The sequence below is a fragment of the Anabrus simplex genome, chromosome 1 (assembly GCF_040414725.1).
Source record: "Anabrus simplex isolate iqAnaSimp1 chromosome 1, ASM4041472v1, whole genome shotgun sequence".
NCBI classification, from domain to species: Eukaryota; Metazoa; Arthropoda; class Insecta; order Orthoptera; family Tettigoniidae; genus Anabrus; species Anabrus simplex.
The window spans coordinates 246,501,836-246,527,635 of NC_090265.1; the positions used below are offsets into that span (position 1 = coordinate 246,501,836).

The window sequence follows — 25,800 nt, forward strand, 5'->3', positions numbered from 1 at the left end:
TAAGCATTGCAGATGTATTTCTAAGAGCCCAGTTCATTAGGGGAATTTATGACAGTTCAATTCATGAACAATTACTCCAGGCAAATGTTCAAGAATTTAACGAAATTGTAACAAAAGCTATCGTTCTTGAAACATGTAAGTTAGACAGCAAGGAACTATCACCATCAGCTGTATACAAGGGTACTTATAATGATTCTGTTCAAAAAATCAATCACAAATCAAGACAGGATGTATCTCACGATGATCAAAGCCAAGCAACACCTGTAAGCAAGGCCAGATCAAAAATTGACTACAAGGAATTGGGAATTCAAAATATGTGTTTACGTTGTGGTAGAGACAATCATCTAGCGAAGGACTGTAGGACTGATTTTTAACAATATGAAATGCAGTTCATGTGGGAAATTCGGCCACATTAAGAAAGTGTGTATACGTACTTTGTTAGCAACGAGAAGGAATTCCAAAATCGACTCTCATTTTCTTCAGGAAGAAGATAGTACTCAAACATTCGGTATTAGCCATATAATAGACATCTTTCAATATCACGAATATCCACATGCGAAGAAATTTTATGCTACAGTTCTTATAGAAGGAATACCCCAGAGATTTGAAGTAGATTCTGGAGCCGGTTTTACCTTGCTATCACGTTCTAGTTTCAAAGCGCTTGACTTACGTGTACAACTCCAGAAAGCAGATGTTGCATTTCGTTCTTATACTAAGAATGTGTTTTTACCTGATGGCAAGGTTAATGTTACTGTTTCTTATCAGAATAGAACTTCATCTAAAGAGTTATATGTAGTACCGGACGACTTCGAACCGCTTCTGGGGCGTGTCTAGATCCGTCACCTTGGTATTAATCTCCAAGAAATTGACTGTGAAGCGGAATAAAATACTAGTCATATCGATATACATTCAGTCGGTAGTATTACTGAGATAATCAAGAGATTTCCAGAAATTTTCGAAGAAAAGATAGGGTGTGTGCCAAATTTGAAAGTGTCTCTTCAGCTCCGAAAGGATGCCAAGCCAGTCTTTCATAAAGAACGTGATGTTCCATATGCCTTACGGGAGAAAGTAGAAAAAGAATTAGACGATTTAGAAGCAGGTGGGATAATCTCAAAAATCAATTACAGTGATTGGGGTTCGCCACTAGTAGTGATTCCAAAGTCCGATGGCGGAGTTCGACTTTGCGTTGATTACAAGATAGGCGTCAATGACAAATTAGTAGCAGCAAACTACCCAATACGGAAAGTGGATGACATTCTAAATAGCTTGAAGAACTCGAGGTACTTTTGCTGCCTGGACATATATAAAGGATATCTTCATCTCCAGGTTGATGATGAGAGCAGCAAGATCCAAACCATATCAACACATCGAGGTACATATCGCATGCACCGTCTTTCCTTTGGTATAAAAACAGCTCCGTCCGAATTTAATAGAATCATAGATCAAGTTTTATCTGGACTATCAAAAACTCATTCATATTTTGATATTATTATTATTCATGGTTTTACAAAAACAGAATGTCAACAAAACCTATTTGCCTGCCTTCAAAAGCTCAAAGAATTTGACTTACATCTAAATCAAGGGAAGTGTGCTTTCTTTGAAACCAGCATCGAATATCTGGGCCATGTTATTGAATATAATAAAATCATGAAGTCACCAGCCAAAGTTAAAGCAATACTTGAAATGCCTCGTCCGGTCAATACAGACGATGTTCGAAGATTTCTTGGAATGATAACATATTATTCAAGATTCATTCCAAATACTTCAACTATGACCTACCCCTTGAGGCAGCTTCTCCGCAAGAATAAGAAGTTTCATTGGACTAGTTCTTGTGAATCAGCATTTGCCAGACTAAAGGACGAGATTGCAAGTGATCGAGTGCTGATACCTTATAATGCAGATCTACCACTGGTTCTAGCTTGTGATGCCAGTCCAACAGGTATTGCTGGAGTCCTGTCACACATTGCTGATGATGTTGAAAAGCCTATCGCATTTGCTTCAAGGTCCTTGTCTTCAGCTGAACGTAACTACAGCCAGCTGGATTGTGAGGCTTTAGCAATTATGTTCGCTGTCAACTATTTTTATATGTATCTATTTGGACGCAAGTTTAAGTTGATAACAGACAATAGTCCACTTACCAGAATCTTCCATCAGAATTCAAGATTACCAGCTATGACTTCTGCTAGATTATTAAGATATGCTTCATTTCTTTCGGGATTTGACTATGAAATTGTATATAAAAAAGGTTCAGAACATACCAACGTTGACTGCATGTCAAGAGCAGCGATCATTCAATCACACATTTCAAAGGATATAGTGTTCAATGACGAAGTTCATAAACTCTGTTATTCAACCATCGCTGAAATAGCAACCACGGAATTAAATCCTGACAGTATTTGAATTTCAACAGAAAATGATGAATTGTTATCAAAAATCAAAGCAGAGCTCATGTCATCTGAATCCATAGACAATGAATTCACGCTAGATGATGGAATCTTATTCAAGGGTCAAAGAGTCGTCATTCCGTCAAAACTCCAGCCATTAGTCCTGAAGGAATTACATAGCACACACATAGGGATTACAAAAATGAAACAATTAGCAAGGCGTTATTGCTACTGGAAGAATATTGATAAGGATATTGAGCAAATGGTAAAATCTTGTCAGGCCTGCGCTGACATTCGATCCTCTCCAGCGAAAGCACCGATTCACCATTGGGATGTCCCTACAGACAACTGGAGTCGCGTCCACATGGATTATGCAGGTCCATTTCAAGGTTTCTACTTCCTTCTAATTGTTGATGCAAAATCCAGGTGGGCAGAAATCAAAGTAATTTGAGAAGCTCCGACATCTGTGAAGACAATTGAGCTATTAAGAGAAATATTTTCATTTCATGGATTCCCAATAGCGATAGTCTCTGATAACGCTACAATATTTGTAAGTGACCTATTCAAATCGTTCTGTAGGGAACATGGTATATTCCAAAAATTCACAGCTCCTGGACATCCCACAACTAATGGAATGGCTGAACGAAACATCCAGATGCTAAAACGTCGACTAAAAGCTATGTCGATTGAGCCCTTGTCTATATCCAGAAAAGTGCAAGAGATCCTTCTGAAATATCATGCCACCCCTCTAGAGTGTGGAAAATCACCAGCTGAACTGTATCTGAACAGACCATAACGGATCAAACTACACGTTATTCACCCAATCAAACAGGAAGGAAATCAAGAGGAGACTCATGGACATCACAATCTAAGCGTGGGAGACAGAGTCCAAGTGAAATTCTATGAAGGGAATAAAATGTCATGGAAGTATGGAGTAGTCATTGGAAAGTTCGGTCATTTACATTACCAGATTCAGCTAGACGATGGTTATAGCCTCAAAAGACATATTGACCAAATACTTAGAACGGAGGTTCCGAAGAAGACAGGTACAATCACTGATCAGCAATTAAGCCCAAGTCAACAAGAACAACATCCTGAATATAAACAACCTTTCATCTTCACTGACTGGATGAATGAGCCAATCCCTGGGAGTAATCAAGGACTCGAGGCAGAAGAAGACATGCAAAATCGAAGACTTGAAGCAGAAGAAAACGGACCTCCAACCCCAAACCTAACCTGCCGACCAGATAGGACACGCCGTCCGCCGCAGTACCTTAAGGACTATGTTACTTAAATTATCACCAAATTCTCTTCTTCAAAAATTAAGCGTGGGAGACTGTTATATCCCAGTAGAATGCGCGCATGTCGACCACAGCATTTATATAGAAACTGTGTTATTCTTTGTAGAGGCTGCTTTATGTCAGTGTATCACGAGACACTTTTCAATACAGTGTTTGTGTAAGCAAGGTGTTCGTGTTTAATTATAAATGTCATTCGTGTATGGTCATAACAATCATCATAGAATTTGTCCTCGAATGAGGACATCAGAAAGGATCCAACAACTAATGCCCTGGTTTTTGCTGATGTAATGGTATGGGGTGAGACAGAAGTGGAAGTACAAACTAGACTAGATCTCTGGCATGAAGCTTTTACAACCTTAGGTCTCAAAATCGGCAAAATGAAGACAGTTGGCTTGGTGATGAGTAGAAACTCTCCAACTGTTCATCTAAGAATTGGAGATGAGGAGATGGATATTGTAGACAACTTCCAGTATTTAGGTAGTGTTCTGTCATCAGACAATACCATACATCAAGAGATTAGCAACAGAACACAGAAAGCTTCCAAATTCTATCATGCTGTACATCAAATACTTTGGGATGAAACATTTCCATTAGTTTCCAAGATCAGCTTGTACAAAATATATCTAGTACATATATTGACGTATGGCCTAGAAGCAGCAACACTTACTGGACCAACAAAGAGTCATCTTCAGGCAACAGAAATGAAGTTCCTCTGTTCTTGTCTACAAAAAACAAAAAATGGATAAAATAAGGAATGTGGATATCTGGCAACAGCTTGGATTGGAAAGAAGCTTGCTGGAGACTCTAGAAGTGAAAAGATTGCAATGGTATGGTCACATGAAAAGAATGGACCCTCACAGGACTCCTCAAACATACTTTGACCGCAATGTTCCTGGAGAGAGACCAAGAGGAAGACCTCGTGATGTCTGAGAAAAACAGATATTGAAGGACCTTGAAATTAGAGATGTGAACTGGCATCGCATATATGAGCAGCATCTGTGGATGGATAGGACAAACTGGAGGAAGCACGCACACAGCTGTACCCAGCTTGTTGGAGTGAAGAAATGATGATGATGATGATAATCACCTAAGCTCATAAGAAAAATGATAACCAAAATATATTTTAAAATCTTTAGGAATGATAATATAAATTGAGTATTTAGCAACAAAATATTTTTCACAAAGGCAAGATATAAACACCTGATACAAATGGAGAGCTAAAAGAATAATATCCTAACTGATACTATTTTCACCAAAATTACTTGGGAAAATCCTTTCGTCAAAATGATCTTACCTCCTTTCCTTGGTTCTATGGTCCTCATAACTGTTCAGAAAGAAGGCTTCACTACGGTTGAGTACTAATGGACCAGAGAAAGCAAGTTCCACCTCATAGGATGCTCCATGGATGAGCTTATCTACTAATTTTATAACATACCACTGCTGACTTGGGTCCTTCTTTGTGCTTGAAATTGATAGGGGCTCCAACCTGAAATATAATAAGAATTGGTAAAGTCATGAATAGTTACATGAAAAATTGTCTGTTGAGTGTTTTGTTCTATCTACTCTATCTCTTGCATCTACAGAAAAGTCATTACCATCTCTTTCTTTGAATACAAAGGCTGATAAACTTCTTATAATGAAGTGGATGATTAACCAAAGCAATTATTTTGAATATTGAAGTCAATTACATGATTGTGATAAAACTAAACAGTTTTATACTGGTATCACTAATGGCAAATAAAATATCTCGTTGGAATACTTGCTATCATGAGAGACAAGCTGCCATCAATAATTGATTCTCAGGTCAGAAACATTTGATGTCTTGTATCCATTACTAACGGCATAGTGGTTAACCGATTATAAATAAATAACTAGCTGATGTACCTGTGCTTCGCTACAGGATTCTCAGAGAGACTATCTTTGTGGTTTTCCTAACTGAAGTCAACTTAGGCCATTACAAAAATATCAGTAGAAATGTAGCGATTAAAAGCAATGTTATCATATAAAATACTCGATCAATTGAAAAACTGCACATTTTCTCACTTTTAACGAACAGTACTACGACGTAAAAAATTTCAAACAAATTTATTAAAAAACCACCATTCCAATACTTTACAATCTTTATGTTTAAGATACAAATATTACATAGATGTTAAAATGGGACATGTTTCGCTTAAGCTTTGTAAGCATCTTCAGCCACACTTAATCTAAAGCTAAGTCAGGGTCCTGAACTGGGTTCCTCATTAAAGTATAATACATGCTTTAATACAAGATAAAACAGTCACAAAAATCTAGTCTGTGGAGAAAGCGATGCTTAAATCACTCTAAAATTCAATAATAAACTTTGAATACTAGTGTTTGTCTAAAAAGTACAAGTTGGTTATTTGTAGATTGAGACATAGTCATAATGATCTGACATACAATTGGATTGTACAAATTATTTGATATTAATGAAGCGTGGATTAATTAAAATATCGAAAAATAAATCTTCAAACGTTGTTGAATGATAATCAGGTATGTAGAATTACAGTAGAGTTGTTGACTCCAAGTGGTTGCATGATAAGGTGAAAAGGTGCTTGAAGCATCAGTACAGAAGTGTTGTGTCTCTTTTTAGAATAATCTTTGTAATAGATTGTAGTTGTGAGCTGTCTAGCGTAGGTTCAACAAATAGGGTGCTCAATAAAGCATGTATTAAACTTTAATGAGGAACCCAGTTCAGGGCCCTAACTTAGCTTTATATTAAGTGTGGCTGAAGATGCTTACAAAGCTTAAGTGAAACATGTCCCATTTTAACATCTGTGTAATATTTGTATCTTAAACGTAAAGATTGTAAAGTATTGGAATGGTGTTTTTTTTAAAATAAATTTGTTTGAAACTTTTAACATTCTGTACTCCAATACGGCTATCATAATGAGACTCATGTATGTATGTTTAGTCCTCAGCCCGAAGGCTGGTTGGATCTTCAACAGCTCTGCCATCAGCTGTCATAGATGGCCTAGGCATCACTGAAGAGGCGTACTAGGGAAATGAGGAGTGAGGTAGTTTCCCGTTGCTTTTCTCACTGAGCCAGAAGTTGCTATTACACATCAGTCTGCCAAGCCCACTGACCCTATGAGCAATATTTTCACACCATTCATAGCAGGGACTGGCTGGAGAAGGAATGGCATTACTAACATTGCTCATACCTCAGTCACTTTCATTTTGTCAAAGCCAAGGATAAAGCTGAGACAGATCAATGAAAGTAACAAGATTGCTCTAGCCCATACTAGAAGACATAGTGCACTGTAAACACTAGGTCCTGTAACATGTAATAAAACAGTACTATGATGCCGATCTAACAGTCCAAAAATTCCAGTGCTGGATGACTAGTCCGCAGGCAACCGTGAACACTCCTCTGCCATTATTCCATTAAATATTAACACTGCTCATTCCAATCAGTTCCTCAGAGTGGGGATTGAATAGCTCGAATGCTATAATGAACCAGTTTGTTATGTACCAGAAGTATCAGAAAATTTATGAATGAGAGGAATGGCATGCTTAAGAAGAAAGTTTTCTAACTCCCCAGCTACTTTCCGCCAATATTCAGGCAGGCTGTTATACTCAGTACGACCAGGTGAGTTGGCTGTGTGGTTAGGGGCGCGCAGCTGTAAGCTGGCATTCGGGAGGTAGTGGGTTCGAACCCTACTGTCGACAGCCCTGAAGATGGTTTTCCATGGTCTACCATTTTCACACCAGGCAAATGCTGGTGCTGTACCGTAATTAAGGCCAGGGCCGCTTCCTTCCCACTCTTAGCCCTTTCCTACCCCATCATCGCCATAAGACCTATCTGTGCCGGTGCAACATAAAGCAAATTTTAAATAAAACTCAGTATACAGCAGTAATACCATCTATCGGAGATGAGTGGCAACAGAAGACACAAAGCACATCATAACAAACAATGTTCAATGTAATGTTATGAGCTTTCTGTATTGTAGGCCTTCACTTTTAGTTTTCTTTTGACTCTGTGATGTTACGGTGTCTTACAAAGTTATTTATAGCATAGGCTGTAGTTCCTTATTCGCCGACTTTACGTACTGATTTTCATTAACCCATTTTCTTGTGGCTCGGCGCTGATATGGACTTAGCAACAAAAATCCAAATTCATGAATATCATAGCCGCTATGGTAAAAATGTATAAGACATAAGTGATCGGAAGTTATATAGTATTTGTCGATAGGACCACTAATAACATAAATATTTGGGAATTAAATTTTAGGCCTTCCCCTAAACTACCATTTCTCTCAGAGTGAATAAGATTATTTATGGTCTCTATTGTAGTGACTTATTCCCCAACTTTGCACACCAATTTTCATTAAGATAGGACTACTAATAACATAAATGTTTGAAAATTAAATTTTAGACCTTTCCCTAAACTACCATTTCTCTCAGCATGAATAAGAATATATATGGTCTAGATTTTAGCGACTTATTCTCCGGACTTTACATACCGATTTTCATTAAATTCTCTTCAGCCTTTTTCTTGTGATGCAAGGGCAGGCAGACAGACAGACAGACAGACAGACAGACAGACAGACAGACAGACAGACAGACAGACAGACAGACAGACAGACAGACAGACAGACAGACAGACAGACAGACAGAAATTAAAAAGTGCATTTCCTTGTTACTATGGACACGACCGATACAGAAATACCATCCTTTTTAAATTCTGAGCAATGTACAGACAAAACTCTTATTTTATATAATTATATACATTATTATATTCAGGTCAGGATCATCCTGCTACCCTATGTGACAGTTGATGGTACTACCTGTGACTGTCTGCTTGAGGGTTAAGCAGCCATTACCATGGGAGCCAGTGCCACAGTTAACCCAACATCATCGGGCACAACGATGCGCATTTGTCGCCAGTCACCAGGGATGGACACTGGAAGAGAGTTCTACATGTGCACAGTGATTTAAAATGGACTAATTTGCACTGGCATCAGCTATATGGGACAAATTAAAAGTTAACTTCAATATTTTGTTACAAACTGGGAAAGAATATTACTATTGATGCTCATTCTGTTGAAAGCTTGATGTCTATTCATGCAGTACATGGCCAGTGAAGCAGACAAGTTTGACATGAAATACTGACTGGCTGTTGACATGGAAGCTAATATGTTGGGAATGGATTTTCCCTACCTTGAAAAAATGAAACATGATGCTCCAAACAGTCTGTCAATCAGTGTGTTGTGATGTGTTTTGTAGACATGTTCCTCATTCAGCAAAGGAATATTATCTGTCACAACATTTTTACCTCCCTAAAACTAAGTAAAATATTGAGGAATAAGAAGACAAGCATCATAGTAACACTGAATAGAAAAGAAAAGTTCCCTCGTCTGTGTAAGCCACTAAGACCTATTTTACAGTACAGTCATGTAAGGTACAAGTATGATACTTGCGTCTTACTAAAATAAAACCGTATGTTCAGACTATTTTATGAATGAAAATATATTATTTTTCTTATATAATGTATTGGTGCTTCATTAAAAGTGTATAAAATTTAACCATCCTGAATATACCGGTTAAAATGACTGGTGCAGTAAATATAGGTATATGGAACATTCAGTAGACCCAGTGTTAAGTGACAAAAGATTAATGGAAGCAATTCAAACAGACAAAAAATATACCACTAGAACTGGAACAATGGCGTAACGTGATTAAAGGTGTACAAATTGTACTTCAGGCTTGCCTGCCCCAAGCAGCTCTGCAACAAGCGAAGCAGCTTAGCTTGAACGTCAGCGAAGCAAGAGTGCACGCGTACTGAGCGCGCTAGTCATAGCAAACCAAAACCTGGGTTTCCCTATGCCTGACAGGTTGCCTGGGACCCGTTCGGACTGCCGGACTTGACAAGAGTGAACGTGAAGTTCGCTATCAATGCGACGTGGATGTGCCGTTATATGTATTGCGTTGAGTGCAGCTCTGTTGTAGTTAGAGGTGCAACCAGCAGGAAAATGAACAAATCAACCATAAAGGAAGTTGAAGGAAATTTTTTTTTGCTAGGGGGCTTTACGTCGCACCAACACAGATAGGTCTTATGGCGACGATGGGATAGGAAAGGCCTAGGAGTTGGAAGGAAGCGGCCGTGGCCTTAATTAAGGTACAGCCCCAGCATTTGCCTGGTGTGAAAATGGGAAATCACGGAAAACCATTTTCAGGGCTGCCGATAGTGGGATTCGAACCTACTATCTCCCGGGTGCAAGCTCACAGCCGCGCGCCTCTATGCACACGGCCAACTCGCCCAGTCGAAGAAAATTTTTTTAAAAAAAAGTGGTGAATTTATTCTAGCAATAAAACAGGGCTCAAATCTAGCATGGGAAAAATTATCATGTGTTTATGAACAGGTATCAAATAACCCAGTAGGTTACTCGCAATGCAATTTTTGCAAAAAGCTACTCAACACCCATTCAAGGACCTCAAGTATGTTGCGACATGTCTGCAAATTTGACCCAAATTTTCCACAGTCTAAAAATATTTTGAAAGAGGTCAAGGACTTGGTGACTGACAAGTGCGTGAAAATGTGCGCCAAGGACTTGAGACAGTTTACAACTATTGAGGGTGAAGGATTTTTAAATTTAGGGTGAACGCTGATAGAAATGGTCAAAAAGTATGACTCGCTAGATATTAAAAATGTTATACCCTCTCGAGTCACAGTTGCTAGGAAAGTATAAACCTCCGCGGACAAAGTGCGCAGTAAAACGCTTTCCAATATAGTACATACTATTAAATCTGGCATCTGTGCGAGTACCGCTGACCTGTGGACAGATAATTACAAGGGTGTGCACTATTTGTCTGTCACAATGCACTATATAAATGCAAATTGGTCTCTCAGTAAGAATGTATTAATGTGTTCGGCCGTCCCTGACTGTCCAAAAACTGGTGAAAATATTCGCAGTGAATTGGAAGATCGTTTGAAAGGACATGGCCTTTCTCATGAAGATATTTGCAAAATTACATTTGTAACAGACCAGGGAAGCAATATTGTTAAGGCCCTCAGCATATACAGTCATCTTACATGCATGGCTCATATTATTAATTGTATTGTATTGTATTGTATTGTATTTTATTTCGTCCAACTGATCATACAGTGATATGGGACACGTCAATAATCATATTTACAGTAACAAAGGATAAAACAGTAATATACATGCCATGATAAATAAAGAGAAATATACAATGTGGTAAAGAGGCACAGATTTAAAAAAAAAAAAAAAAAAAAAAAAAGTGATACATAAGTTAATTTTCAAGAGCTAAGTATTCTTCAATAGAATAAAAACAATGGTTAGAAACAAATTTGAATAATTCTTTCTTAAATTTTGAACATGGTTTTATCTGCTTAATGTAGTCTGGTAATTTATTAAATAAATGTACTCCTGCATAACTCAAACTTGATTCATATAGCTTAGTTTTGTGTGGTTCTATGTGCAGACTGTGTTTATTTCTAATACGGTCTTGAAGCATGTTCTGAGCGAACCCTTTTTGAAAGAAAGTGTTCCTAATGTGTTAGCTGTTATCCATTCAGTGAAATATCTGGTTTCGTACTTTAAGAGAGGAGGCCTATGTGTAAGGTTACAATCATCTTCGAAACCGTATGTTTCTACTCAGTGGAAAGTTATTTTGACATGATGCAATCAGTTCACTCCCAGATAGATGCTGTGAGAACTGTTTTAGAGAAGGAGGGTGCCTCTGATAAAATGTTTGGTTATGATCAGGATATTACTGGCCTGCATATAACATTTCTTAAGCCATTTAAGGAAGCCACAATTGATCTTGAGGGTGATGAGGAGCCGACTTTGCAACTGGTACTTCTGTGGTTTTATGCCTTAAAAGCCCATTGTACTCTACAGGATGACGATGAACAGGTAATATTTCATTTTCAAATTTTAATGCGAGTCTCCTGATATTTAAATGTGTTTTTTTCTATTTGCTTTACGTCGCACCGACACAGATATGGGATGGGATAGGAAAGGCCTGGGAATTGGAAGGAAGCAGCCGTGGCCTTAATTAAGGCATAGCCCCGGCATTTGCCTGGTGTGAAAATGGGAAACCACGGAAAATCATCTTCAGGGCTGCCGACAGTGGGGCTCGAATCCACTATCTCCCAATTACTGGATACTGGCCGCACTTAAGCAGCTGCAGCTATCGAGCTCGGTATTTAAATGTAAACATGCTTTCATACTAAATGGATTTTCAGTACTTGAAGCGTTTGAAACAAACCGGTGGTGTCTTCCTGGAGCAGAAAATGGAAGTCACTATGTTACACAAAATTGCGACATTTTTGGTGCCTAAATATCGCACATTAAAGAAACTAAATGCAGGAGAACAAAACGTTTGTTTATGAGGCAGTTCAGCAAATGTGTGCTGAAGGTAAGATTCTGTGGTTATTTAATAATTATAATTAATAATGATAATTAATAATTATTATTAATAAATTATTATTATCATCATCATCATTATTATTATTATTATTATTATTATTATTATTATTATTATTATTATTATTATTATTATACATATGAAAATTAGATATTTTAATATTCTCACATAAGCATAAAATATCAAGAACTTGGGCATATATATTTTCAGAGCAGCTACCCAATCAAAATAGACAAGACAAGAAGTCCCATCTTCTTCAAATGAAGAAAATTCAGTGCAACGTAAGGAAGCGAAATTTGACGATTGGTGAGAAAATTCGCCAATGATACATGATGAGGTCAGTAGGTACTTGCAAGAAGGGTTTATTAGTGATGAAAATATACTGTGGTGGTGGAAAAATAATTCGCACAGCGAAAACAGTGCTTAACATACCCGCTACGAGTGCCTCCATCGAGTGGGTCTTGAGCTTCTCGGGAAATTTAATCAGCGAAAAGCGTTCCCTTCTTGATGCGCAAAGACTTAATGACCTCATAGTAATGTACACAAAAGATAATGTGTCCATGCATTAAATATTGGTATCCAGTATGCACAGTATGAGGCGACCACAAACTAAGAGAATAAGCGGTAAAATTACACTTCTGAACTGATTAGGTTTATTTATTTCTTTTGGTTTTGTGGGGAAGGGGTTCCTTGAATGTATTTCAAAAAAGTTACCTCTAAAATTAATACTTACATTTATGACTTGTAGGCCCTACCTACATTATGCATATCTTTGCTTCTAATTTTCTCGAATAATAAATAATATATTATATTTATTGTCATATTTCCATCAACTGTCATTATGTTTATTTAAATATTCAAACTTTTGTTCAGAGAACCTACTTTTTATTAAGTAACTATTTTTGACAGAGAGAAATATTATTTGTTAATTAGTTACATAAGACATCTAAATTACGAAATAAATTTATACATATCTTTGTAATGATTAACATAATACTAAATAACCATATATAATAGTATTGTTGTGTTGACAAATCCTATATCAATTCTGGCATGTAACAACCCCTTCCTGTCTGCATTCACGCGTGTCTCATATCACCACAATGAATGAACAAACATCGATTAACGCAGCAGGAAGAAGAAAGCAAGCAAGCAAGCTAACCTGTAGCCTGCCCAAGTTGGGCTGAGCTTGACCTGGCCAGGAGTGCAGCAGCCTGCTTGTACTGTTGTTTACGTGCAGCTAGCTTGCTTGCCTACTCTCCAGGCAAGCATGGGCAAGTTAAATGCGGAGTTTGTACACCTCTAAACATGATATGGTCGGACGAATCACGATTTCAACTGCACCATGCTGATGGGAGGCACCGCCTGCCTCGAAGGTGCGGTCCAGGGTGCTGGTGTGTCTGTTATGGTCTGGGGTGCATTTTCCTGGTATGGAATGGGCCCCCTAGTTGTTCTGGAAGAGACGTTGAATGGTATGCGATATGCTAAGCTGCTTGGAGACCATCTCCACCAGTGCCCAGACGGTTCTGCGGTGTTTCAAGATGATAACACGCCGCCACATCACTCCTATGCCACCCGGGAATGGTTCCAGGAATATACAGCAGAGGTCCGACGACTGCCATGACCTCCCAGGAGCCCCGATATGAACCCTATCAAGCATACCTGGGATGTCCTGGAACGCAGGCTCCGTGCCATGGATCCTGCACCTACGAACAGACCAGCATTGGCGGCCACTCTGCAAACAATTTGGTGTCAGCTACGTCCAGAGGACCACCAGGAACTTGTTGACTCACTTCTACGGCGTCTCACTGCATTCGCAGGGCCAGAGGAGGCCCCACACGCTATTGGGTGACTATCCCATGATATTTGCTAAGTCAGTGTAAATTGGTAATCAGAGTATGCTTCCAGAACAGGAAAGAATCCAAAGAAAAGCAACATGATTTGTTATGTGTGATTTCTGATCAAAGAGTAGTGTTACAGAAATGTTGCTAACTTTGGGCTAGGAAGACTCCAGAGTATGGAGAAAGCTGCTTGACTAAGTGGTGTGTTGTTGTCATTAGTAGACAAATAAGCTTGAATGGAGTTTCTAGTAAGAAAGTAGACAAGAAAATAAAGTTGGAAATCAAGAGGACAAATTGGGGCAAATATTTTTTATTTAGCTATTAGCTTTACGTCGCACTGACACAGATAGGTCTTATGGTGACAATGGGACAGGAAAGGCCTAGGAATGGGAAGGAAGCAGCTGTGGCCTTAATTAAGGTACAGCCCCAGCATTTGCCTGGTGTGAAAATGGCAAACCACGGAAAACCATCAGGGCTGCCGACAGTGGGGTTCAAACCCACTATCTCCCGGATGCAAGCTCACAGCTGCGCAGTCCTAACTGCATGGCCAACTCGCCCGATGGGGCTAGGGATTGGAATAATTTACCAAGGGAGATATTTGATAAATTACTATATTCTTTGAAATTATTTAAGAAAAGACTAGGTAAACAACTGAAAACTGATAGGGAATCTATCACCAGGGTGACTGCCCTAAATGCAGATCAGTGGTGATTGACCGATTCATTTATGATCGTACTTTTTAAAACTCCACTCGTGTATGCTTCTGTATGAGGAATATGTATAATTGTGGGTTTGCCAATGCAAATTAGGCATTATTGCTTTTGTAGATATGAATATACTTTAAACTATTGTAAGCAAAACTAGAATTTGAATGACCAAACAATATGCATGGCTTAAACTTGAGAAGATATGAAAAAAAAAAAAAAAAACTAACCCAGTATGACCATGAGTCTGGTTGAGGTGCAGCCGTCTCACCTTCACTTCTGAATGGGAAACTTGAAGAGTCTCATGAGCATGTAGTGTGATAGTGTCTGTCACAGTTTCACAAGTTACATTAATATTAACACGCCCTTGGTAATGAGCCTCTTCTAGGAAAGGTTGCAACTGTACTCGGTAACTGATAGGAGAAACTCCTTCTGGAAGCTGGAAGTTCTTTGTGTGGCCATTTGCAGCTGTTATATCAATACTACGCCGACTCATAACGTGGATGGTCTTCACTGGTGTCAGAATCTGTCATAATAAGAATCATTCTAATTATAAAATGTATACACAGATACTGTAACTATAAATATTTTGCTTTTTAACAAAATAAAATAATATATATACATATGGAATATTTCAAATGATGTTAGTAGGAACTCAGAATAAACAGGAAAAATAATGACAATGACACTAAAAATATGTTCAATATGACATTGAGGATAAGAAGCAAGACACCAAGTTCTTAGTTTTACTGTACTGTTGATATCTGGTTTTATGGTGAATCTGAACCACAGAGGTGAAACTTCTCATTTTCATAATTCCACATGCATTTGCCATACCAAATGTCTATGTAATCAAGTTTAAAAAACGAAAGACAATATAAAAGGGTGAAGGTAAGTTAAGGGTGCATTCTGCCTGAAGGCAGGTCCAAACCTCTGCAGAGGTGTGCCTGAGCCGGAGTTTATATACGGTAGGGTGGCCAGTTCCTTTCTGCTCGTCCATTCCGTTATCCCCAGCAACAGCACGTGGCAACCCATCCAAATCTTTACCATACCCAATGTTGCTTAACTTTAGAGATCTCATGGGATCTGGTGTTTCAACACGGCTACGGCCATTGGCATAAAAGGGTGATGTACAAGATAAATAAATTATTAAATTATAGAGTCGCTATTTGAGTCATCAAGAAGTGACCGATGAAGAGTAGATGGAGATAAATGAAAATAGTGTGTGGTTAAGTGTTATGAGAATTATGTCAGCTGATCTTTGTTTCAATAGGAGAAATTTGGAAAATCACCTTGATAACAATAATACAAAGAGAACTTAGTGTGAAGTCCAGTAAAATCAATTTACCAGCTCATTAGAATGATTATGTAAGGAGATTAAATTAATGATCGTGGTGTGATGTTGCTTGATATATAGCCAGGTGCCATGTTTTGAACTGTTCAGTTGCCTAACTACACTGATGGTCATGAAATAGTAATAAAATCTTAACAAATTTATATTAAATGTATCTTGAACTTACACTGGTTGGAAGGAATTCAAAGGCACTAGTATTCATCACGGCAGCTAGAAGGAGAAACATCCCCATTGTAAATACTTGCTTCATGTCGCCACGTGCTGTAACAGTTCAGTACATTATTACTACTAGGAACAAAAAATTAACTCTAAAAATGGAATTTCACTTTACTTACAGTACTATCTTAGTATCTGCATTTACCTATAAAACTTCCTTGTTACAACAGAACATCAGAGATGAACAGATGTAGAAATTAAGTTTGAACAGTGGTTTGTATTGTAACATATTAAATATTTTGGTTAACTTTTATTATTAATATTTAAGCTAGTTGAAAACATGTCAGCAATTGAGATATTTATAAGAGGATGTGCAAACTGCACATACCCTGAATCCTACACCTGAACAAGAAGTAAATAATCATATATAAGAATAATGATTAGATGTGGTATTTTAAAACTAACATTATACTACTATAACTATTTCTTTAAGTTGTTCAACAAACATGCAACACCACTCTCCAACTCCAGCAAAATAATTTATTTATAAAAATAAATCCTGTGTAGTCTGAACAGTGAACTGTATAATATTATCAGCACTAAATAACAGATATCAAAATCCAGTACCGGTATATATAAAATAATGCATGTATTACCGTATTTACGCAAATAATCTCTGCACCCTAACTTTAGGAAGGCTGATTTTGAAAAAAATGCCAACATTGACTCAAATAAAACCCGCACCCCAATTTTGTGCCTCAATTATTTTTTATTAATATGCGGGTAGTATTCGCGTAAATATGGTAGTTCATATTCATGTCTCATTCTGCTAGCAGACTTATCAGATGACTTCACAAACTGCATACTTAAATACTTAAACCCTTAATAAATAATGACAATGACACTAAAAATATGTTCACTACTACTACTACTACTACTACTACTACTACTACTGCTACGAGGGGGTGTCTAAAAATAACTGGAATGATTTTATTACAGTGAAATACTGGCTACCAATATTCAAATTCACTTACAGACCTTCAAAATACTCTCCCTTAGACACAATACAACAGTTATCTTGGGATATCTGATGTATAGTCCTACACTAAACACAATAGTTAAACTTGAATACTGTCCTATGCCAACAGTGGAAAATAGCAAAAATGATATGTATAACAAAACCTAGAGAGCAAACAAATGTCTACATTACTACAGACCTATAAGTATGCTAAACACACTGGTAAAGGTAATGGAAAAGATTTATTCTTTCCAGAATCAAGCTTCACACACATCCTGCACTCATACAAATACTGTTAGCCTTCAGACTAGGCCGCTCAACCACAGCACATAACTATGTACCACAGAATTCATTTTTTGGAGACATGAATGCAAGCTACACACCATAGCTTTATTTCTGGACATAAAGTAAGCCTTTAACGCGTATGGCATACTGGACTTCTAAACAAACTCAGTAAAACTACTATTCCACAACCCTCCATTAAACTAATAAACAACTGGCTCATGAACCAAACCTTTGTGAATACCATTTCAAGGTACATACACAAATAAAAAGTATAGAGGCCAGTGTCTAACAGGGAGTCTGATTAGCCCTGTTTTCTATAATTATTATAGCAATGACATTAAACAAAACAACACATTCCTAGCATTTTGCAACTGACACAGCAATTCTTGCAAAGTGTAGAAAACTTAACCAAGTAATCACTAAATTATAAAGTAACTTGAGCTACTCTAGGACTTAAAAACTATTCAGTTTGCATGATCTCACAAGAAACCTATAATACTTGTAACAGAACATGGTACAAAATTTGAATAGACTGATATATAAAGTACATAACGGTTACCCTAGATAATAATAAATGGTTGTCACAAAAGCTGAATGGCTCATATTAACACTCCACACACAATTCAACCCATGACAAGTACTTTCCAGGACTACTACTACTACTACTACTACTACTACTACTACTACTACTACTACTAGGGGGTGTCTAAAAATAACTGGAATAAATTTATTACAGTGAAATACTGGCTACCTTTATTTAAATTCACTTACAGACCTTCAAAGTATTCTCCCTTAGGCACAATACAACAGTTCCAGCATTCAGTCCACTGTTCAAAACACTCTCTGAAGCCCTTTCTTGATAGTCTGTTGAGATACCCAAAATTGCATTGGTTACTTCTTGTTTACTTTGAAAATGACGACCCAGAAGTTCCTTTTTCACTGCAGGAAATAGGTAGAAGTTGCATAGTGCTAGGTTCGGTGAATAAGGTGGATGTGGCATCATCTCAGTGCCCAATTTGGTTATTGTGTCTTGTGTCTTGATTGCCCGATGTGCAGGTGTGTTGTTCCAGTGCAGGATCCATCCCTTTTGAACAAAGTTTGGTCTTTTTTTCCTATTTTTCTTTTTAGTGGCCCCTTTAACACTTCGCAGTAGTAGTCAGCAGTAACAGTATGTTGTTTTTTCACAACATTATCGTACACATGCTTATCAAAAAAGACAATGTGGATGTCTTTCCCTGCACTCACCTGAACTTTGGCCTTCTTGGGTCTTGGACTGGAAGGATGTTTCCATTGGGTACTTTGCTGTTTTGTCTCTGGGTCATAATGATGAGACCAGGACTCTCATGTGTGATAACCGTGTCCAAAAAATCTGGTTCCCACCAAAGTCCCCCTTTCCATTCTTGACATGCCATCATTCAGTGAGCCTTTTGTTCATCATTCATCACACATGGCACCCACTTTGCTGAAACTTTTCTACACTCTAGAACATTGCATATAATATCTTTAGCTGATCTATAGGAGATGTTTATCATTCCAGCAGTCTGTTCAATGGTTAAATGGCGGTCTTTCCATAATATGACATCAATTGTGTTCACATTGATGTCAGTTTTCGAAGTTGAAGGTTTTCCGGGGCGTGGAGCATCCTCAAGATCAGTTTTACCCTCCTGAAAGTGCTTGTGCCACTCAAAAACTTACATCTTTCCCATGGCTTCCTCTCTGAAAGCTTGCTGCAACATTTCCACTGTTTGTGTTGGAGTTTTGTCCAGGAGAACACAAAATATAATTGAAGCATGCTGCTGCAACTTGAGATCCTTGTTGGGTACAGCGAACACGGCCTCCTTCCTCAGCTGCTCCCCTGCAACTGGGAAGTCTGAGGTGAGTGACGTGCTTCGCACTGTATCACTGAAGGTCAGACCTTTCCAGTATTACCACTTGCAAACTCCAGTATGGGATTATCGAAACACACACGAAAAAAAAAAAAGTAATAAATATCTAGTTATTTTCTGACATCCCTTTGTATATAAAAAAAAAAAAAAGATCCGCACTAAACTATGTTATGGAACATTGGCTTCTGAACTACCAGATTTCCCAAACTGCAATAAGTATAGTACTGTTCATTATGACTAACTTTAAAATCTGACAAAGTAGTTCACAAAATACATGCTGAGACTAACATTCCAAATCTATTGAACTACACGATTGACAATTTAGTGAGATTTTGTAGAAAACTGGAGAAACATGTACATCCACTAATGAACACCTTAAGACAATATGACATAAATGAAGATGCTACAAGAAAATCATGATCCAAGTATTTGTTTGCTATTACAAAACCATCCCTAAATCAGGGCTCAAATCCCACTCTGACTAATGCCATGATAAGTCCAATCAAAGTGTTTTTCTTTTTCAAGTGTTTTAACGTTGCACAGACTCAGTTTGGTCTTTTGGAGTGTTGGGGTAGGAAACAGGTAGGAATGAGAAATAAGCATCTATGGCCTTAATTAAGGTTCAGCCCCAGCATTCGTGTGTTGTGAAAATAATAAACCAGAAAAAACCATCTTCATTGGAGTGTTGGGGTAGGAAACAGGTAGGAATGGGAAATAAGCATCTATGGCCTTAATTAAGGTTCAGCCCCAGCATTCGTGTGTTGTGAAAATAATAAACCAGAAAAAACCATCTTCATGGGTGTCTACAGTGGGGTTTGAACCCACTGTCTCCAAAATTCAAGGTCACAGCTATGTAATGCAAACCATGTAGCCTACATGCTCAGCCAAAGTCTTCTGCTTCTCACATTAGCATGGATAATTCAACGCTTTGGTTCCACAATAACACATACACAAACACCGACTCAACGCAGACTACAGGCACCAATACAACACAGTCATAAGTACAAGTAGCATGTATATTTACATTATACACTAAGCAACCTTCACTCAAGACACACTTGGACCATTCAAACATCTTATATGGGTATTGTGAGAGAACACCATACATACACAATAGAGGTTCAGTAAGAACACTCTTAAACTCGACAACATAAGTGAACACCACAAAAACTAGTACTCATAACCACAGTTAAGTAATACGCACCAAGGCTGCCGCTGAATGGGTTACCACTAACACAGGTACTGTAATGGTAACTGCCTGGATCAGAAGTGCGATTTTCTCAAACAGCAATTACTATAAGTATGCAGATCCTGCAGCATTAACATTGAACTGGTCTGTTCTGTTCAACACAGGTAAGTGACACCTTTTTGGAAATTTCCTGAATTCACCATATGCCTCAATATTATCAATTATCTGCACCAAGTTTTTGTAATTTCATCTCATAGTTAATAATTAATGGCGTGTGGCCTCCAGAGAGGCCTGGTGTAGGTCTTTCAAGCTGACGCCGTACAAGCGACCCGCGTATCAGTGAGAATTTCTAATGTTTAAACCATTGGAATTAACCAATTAAGGTTAAAATCCATGACTGTACCAGATATCAAACCCGGGACCCCCTGGGCCAAAGGCCAGCAGAACAGTGTTATAATTCTTTGACAGTGTTTTGTATAGTTCATTATGTTATGCACAAAATGACGTTTATTTCATTTCATTTAAATTGGTTAACACATGTGTTTGCCATGCTATGCACTCTCAGAGTAGAATGGTTGTCTGGACTGAACTCTCCAGAAGTGTGTCGATACTTCATCATGACCTTGAATAATTTCCATATCACTCAACATTTCAAATTGACATCTCAATTTATAAAATGCATTCATTTAAAAAAAAAAATGTAATACTAGCAAGATACCCGTGCTTTGCTACGGTTTTAAACCAAAAGTTATTACAGTATTCAAAGTTTTACATTTTGGAGTGTCCACTGATGGCTGAGGGTGTAAAATACTCACCTCCTCTTAAAAACCCTTAAGGGTATGTTGTTTTAAGACCACTTCTTATCTATAAAGTAACTTGTCCTGACTGACTGACTGCCGGGCTGAATGGCTCAGACGGTTAAGGCGCTGGCCTTCTAACCCCAACTTGGCAGGTTCGATCCTGGTTCAGACCGGTGGTATTTGAAGGTGTTCAAATACGACAGCCCCGTGTCGGTAGATTTACTGGCACGTAAAAGAACTCCTGCGGGACTAAATTCCGGCACCTTGGCGTCTCCGAAGACCTTAAAAAGTAGTTAGTGGGACGTAAAACAAATAACATTATTATTATGACTGACTGACTGACTGACTGACAGATTCATCATCGCCGAGCCAAAACTACTGGACATAAAGAAATGAAATTTTGAGGATACATTTATATTACAATGTAGGTGCTCGTTAAGGGAGGATTTTTGGATATTCCGTCGCTAAGGGGGTGAAAAGGGGGATGAATTTTTGAAATGAGTGTATCTATATCTCAAAACGTTAAAAGTTTACAGATCTAAAAATTGGTATTTAGACTCTCTTCTAAAAATAAACACTTTTTTTCCTGGAAAATCCCAATAGGAGGGTGAAAAAGAGTGGAAAACGGGTTGAATGCCTTTAATGAGGATACTTATATCTCAGAAACGGAAGACATTACAGACCTGAAAATTTGTATTTGAGATCTCCTTTAAAAATAAAGGAACACATATTTGTATGTTTTTGGAAAATCCAACTATCTTTACATCGGTCTGTTTTCAGACCAACTTTGCTTTATGGGAGCGAAAGCTGGGTGGACTCAGAATATCTTATTCATAAGTTAGAAGTAACAGACATGAAAGTAGCAAGAATGATTGCTGGTACAAACAGGTGGGAACAATGGCAGGAGGGAACTCGGAATGAGGAGATAAAGGCTAATTTAGGACTGAACTCGATGGATGAAGCTGTATGCATAAACCGGCTTCGGTGGTGGGGTCATGTGAGGCGAATGGAGGAGGATAGGTTACCTAGGAGAATAATGGACTCTGTTATGGAGGGTAAGAGAAGTAGAGGGAGACCAAGACGACGATGGTTAGACTCTGTTTCTAACGATTTAAAGATAAGAGGTATAGAACTAAATGAGGCCACAACACTAGTTGCAAATCGAGGATTGTGGCGACGTTTAGTAAATTCTCAGAGGCTTGCAGACTGAACGCTGAAAGGCATAACAGTCTATAATGATAATGTATGTATGTAATGTAAAAATCGGTATTTAGAATCTCCTATAAGAATAAAGAAACACATATTTTTTTGGTTTTGGAAAAACCAATAGGAGGGATGAAAAGGTTGAAAAAAGGAGTTGAATGCCTTTAATCAGGATACTTATATCTCAGAAGCTGAAGACATTACAGACCTGAAAATTTGTATTTGGGATCTCCTATAAAAATAAAGAAACAAGTATTTTTTTGTTTTTGGAAAGTCCAATTAATGAGGGGTGAAAAGGGGGGGGGGGTGATATTTTAAAATGAGTGTATCTATATCTCAAAACTTTAAAAGTTTACAGATGTAAAAATTGGTATTTAGAATCTCCTTCAAAAATAAAGAAACAAGTATTATTTGTTTTCGGAAAATCCCAATAGGAGGGGTGAAAAAGGCTGAAGAAGCAGTTAAATGCCTTTAATGAAGATACTTATAACTCAGAAACTGAAGATATTACACACCTGAAAATTGGTATTTGGGATCTCACTTAAAAACAAAGAAATATGTGTTTTTTTTTTTTTCAGAAAATCCAATTAATGGGGGTTAAATGGGAACGACAAATTGGCGCAAATTTTTAGAAAGATTATAACTACAGTGTATCTCAGAAACATAAAATGTTACAGATGTAAAAATTGCTATTTGGAATCTCCTGTAAAGGTAAAGAAACATAGGTGATTTGTTTTTGGAAACTCCACTTAAGGGGAACTAAAAAGGGGGTGAAATTTTAAAATGAGCATTTCTACAGTATATCTCAAAAACATAATATGTTACAGAAGTGAAAAATGGTATTTTTATCTCTATTACAAATAAAGAAACATGTATTTTTCGTTTTTGGGAAAACCACTTAGGGAGGGGGGGGGGGGGGGTAAGAGTGAATGAAAAAGGGGTTGAATTATTTTAATTAGGATACTGGTATCTCAAAAACTGAAGATTTTACAGACGTGAAATTTGGTATTTGAAATCTCCTTTAAAATAAAGAAATATGTAGTTTTGGGGGAAATCATCTTGGGAGGCAGGGGTGAAAAGGAGTTGAATTCCTTCTATGAGGACACATATCTCAAATACTGAAGATGATAGAGTCGTGATAATTGTTATTTAGAAGATCCTTTACTATTAAAGAAACAAGTATTTTTATGCCGGAAAATTCACTTCGGGGGGAGGGGGGGGGGGGGGGAGGAGTGTGAAAGGAAGTGAAAAAAGTGAATTACTTTTATGGGGATACTCATATCTCAAAACTGAAGGTAACAGGCATGGAATCTCCTTTAAACATAAAGAAACACGCCTCTTTATTCTTGGGGGCGGCAAAGCAAAGCAAATTAACGTCGGTGGGGTGAAAAAGTAGTTGAGACCAATTGATTTTACCGTTCATAATGTACTTATTCTGATCATGAACCGATCATTTTTAATCTTTCCTGGGTTTGTTTCCAAGAGCCATCTTTTCCTTTGGAAAACTTAAAGTTAGATTACAGTAGATTCTCCTAGCATATAAATGAAAATTTAAACACATTTGAAATAAACGATAGGAATGATATTGACCGTGCAATTGTCCACATCTATAATAAGGTCAATAATGCACGGAAGTATATCATTCGTATCGCCAGAAATCCCGTGCACTTGCCTACGCGCGGCAATAATGCTGGTCACATTGTAAGTAATGACAATGGCAGCAGATGTAATTTATGGCCAAGTAGCAGTCTTGTATCTTGCTGTGTGGTCCAGAATAATAATAATAATAATAATAATAATAATAATAATAATAATAATAATAATAATAATAATAATAATAATAATAATAATAATAATAATAATAATAATAATAATAATAATAATAATAATCTAAATTCAACTAATATCACCCACTCTAACAATAATAATAATGTTCTGGACCGTCGTCAAAATGTGTGGACCGCTCTGGAAATGGGTCTTGGCCGGGTAATGACTACGAATGCAGTCCTGCCGCGGGTTCAGTACCACCAAGCCACCCAAGATGACACCACGCCAGATCTCCTCAAGGATTTGATCCATATTAAAAATGCTTATAGGAAAAGATGTCAAAGATTTAGGGACCCAATTGGCCGGGTGGAATACCTGGACCTAGCCCGGGAAGTACGAAATCGATTGCTGGAAAGAAAGAATGAAAAATGGGAGAAATTTTGCTGTAATCTCTCAGAAAAGAGTCAGATCGCGAATTTCGGCAGATTATATACAAAACATTAAGCATTTAATTATAAATTTCAGTATAATACCATAGCAAGTCACGGGTATTTTGCTAGTTAAAAATATAAGGCATACAGGACCAATCATCATGTAAAGTTTCAGCCTCGTATGTCAAAGGGTTTCAGAGAAATTAATATTTTTGTCCCAAAATCCCGGTCAAAACTCCTTAGGAATATGTTGTTTCAAGACCACTTGTTTAAAATCCAAGATATATCTATATATAGGAGGAACAATCATGTGAAGTTTCAACCTTGTATGTCAAACAGTTTCAGAGAAATAAATATGATTGTCATTGGACATCACTCCCCAGTTAAAACCCCTTAGGGGTGCATTGTTTGAAGACCACTTCTTATTTAAAATCTAAGACATTAAGGAGTAACCACCATGTAAAAATTTAACCTCGTATGTCAAACGATTTAAGAGAAATGGATATTTTTGTCATTGGGCCTCACACCCACCCCCCACTCAAAACCCCTTGGGGGTGTATATTACATACAGGAGCAACCATCATGAGGACTTTCAACCTAGTAAGTCAAACAGTTTCAGAAATATGAATAATTATGTTTTCGGGCCTTGCCCTCCCGGTCAAAATACCTTAGGGGTGTATTATTTTTAGTCCACATTTCATTTAACATCTGAGACATATAGGACAACCATCATGTCAAATTTCAAGCTCGTATTTCAAACAGTTTGAGAGAAATGAATATTTATATCGTCAGCTACCTCCCCTCCAGTGAAACCCCCTTAGGGTTGTATTGTTCTAAGACCACTTCTCTGTAGCGTAACGGTTAGTGTTATTAGCTGCCGTCCTCGGGGGCCCGGGTTCGATTCCCGCTATTGTCAGAAATTTAAGAATGGCAGGAGGGCTGGTGTGTGGTTGAAATGGTACATGCAGCTCACCTCCAATGGGGGTATGCCTGAAAAGAGCTGCACCATCTCAGGATGAGGACACGAGTTTCCTTATTTAAAATCTATTCCATATAAGGGCAA

General features: G+C 37.7%; 1 protein-coding gene across 1 annotated transcript in view; it reads right to left on the bottom strand.

Annotated features, from left to right (window-relative positions):
• LOC136886353 (aminopeptidase N) overlaps window positions 1–25,800 on the bottom strand; it is a 305,995-nt gene that overhangs the window by 203,174 nt on the left and 77,021 nt on the right. The window contains exons 2-4 of the mRNA XM_067159096.2: window positions 16,169–16,263; window positions 14,879–15,174; window positions 4,980–5,171 (exon numbers count right to left, since the gene is read on the bottom strand). Coding sequence (XP_067015197.2) covers window positions 4,980–5,171; window positions 14,879–15,174; window positions 16,169–16,252 — 572 coding nt within the window. The 5' untranslated portion in view covers window positions 16,253–16,263. The remainder of the gene's footprint in view (window positions 1–4,979; window positions 5,172–14,878; window positions 15,175–16,168; window positions 16,264–25,800) is intronic.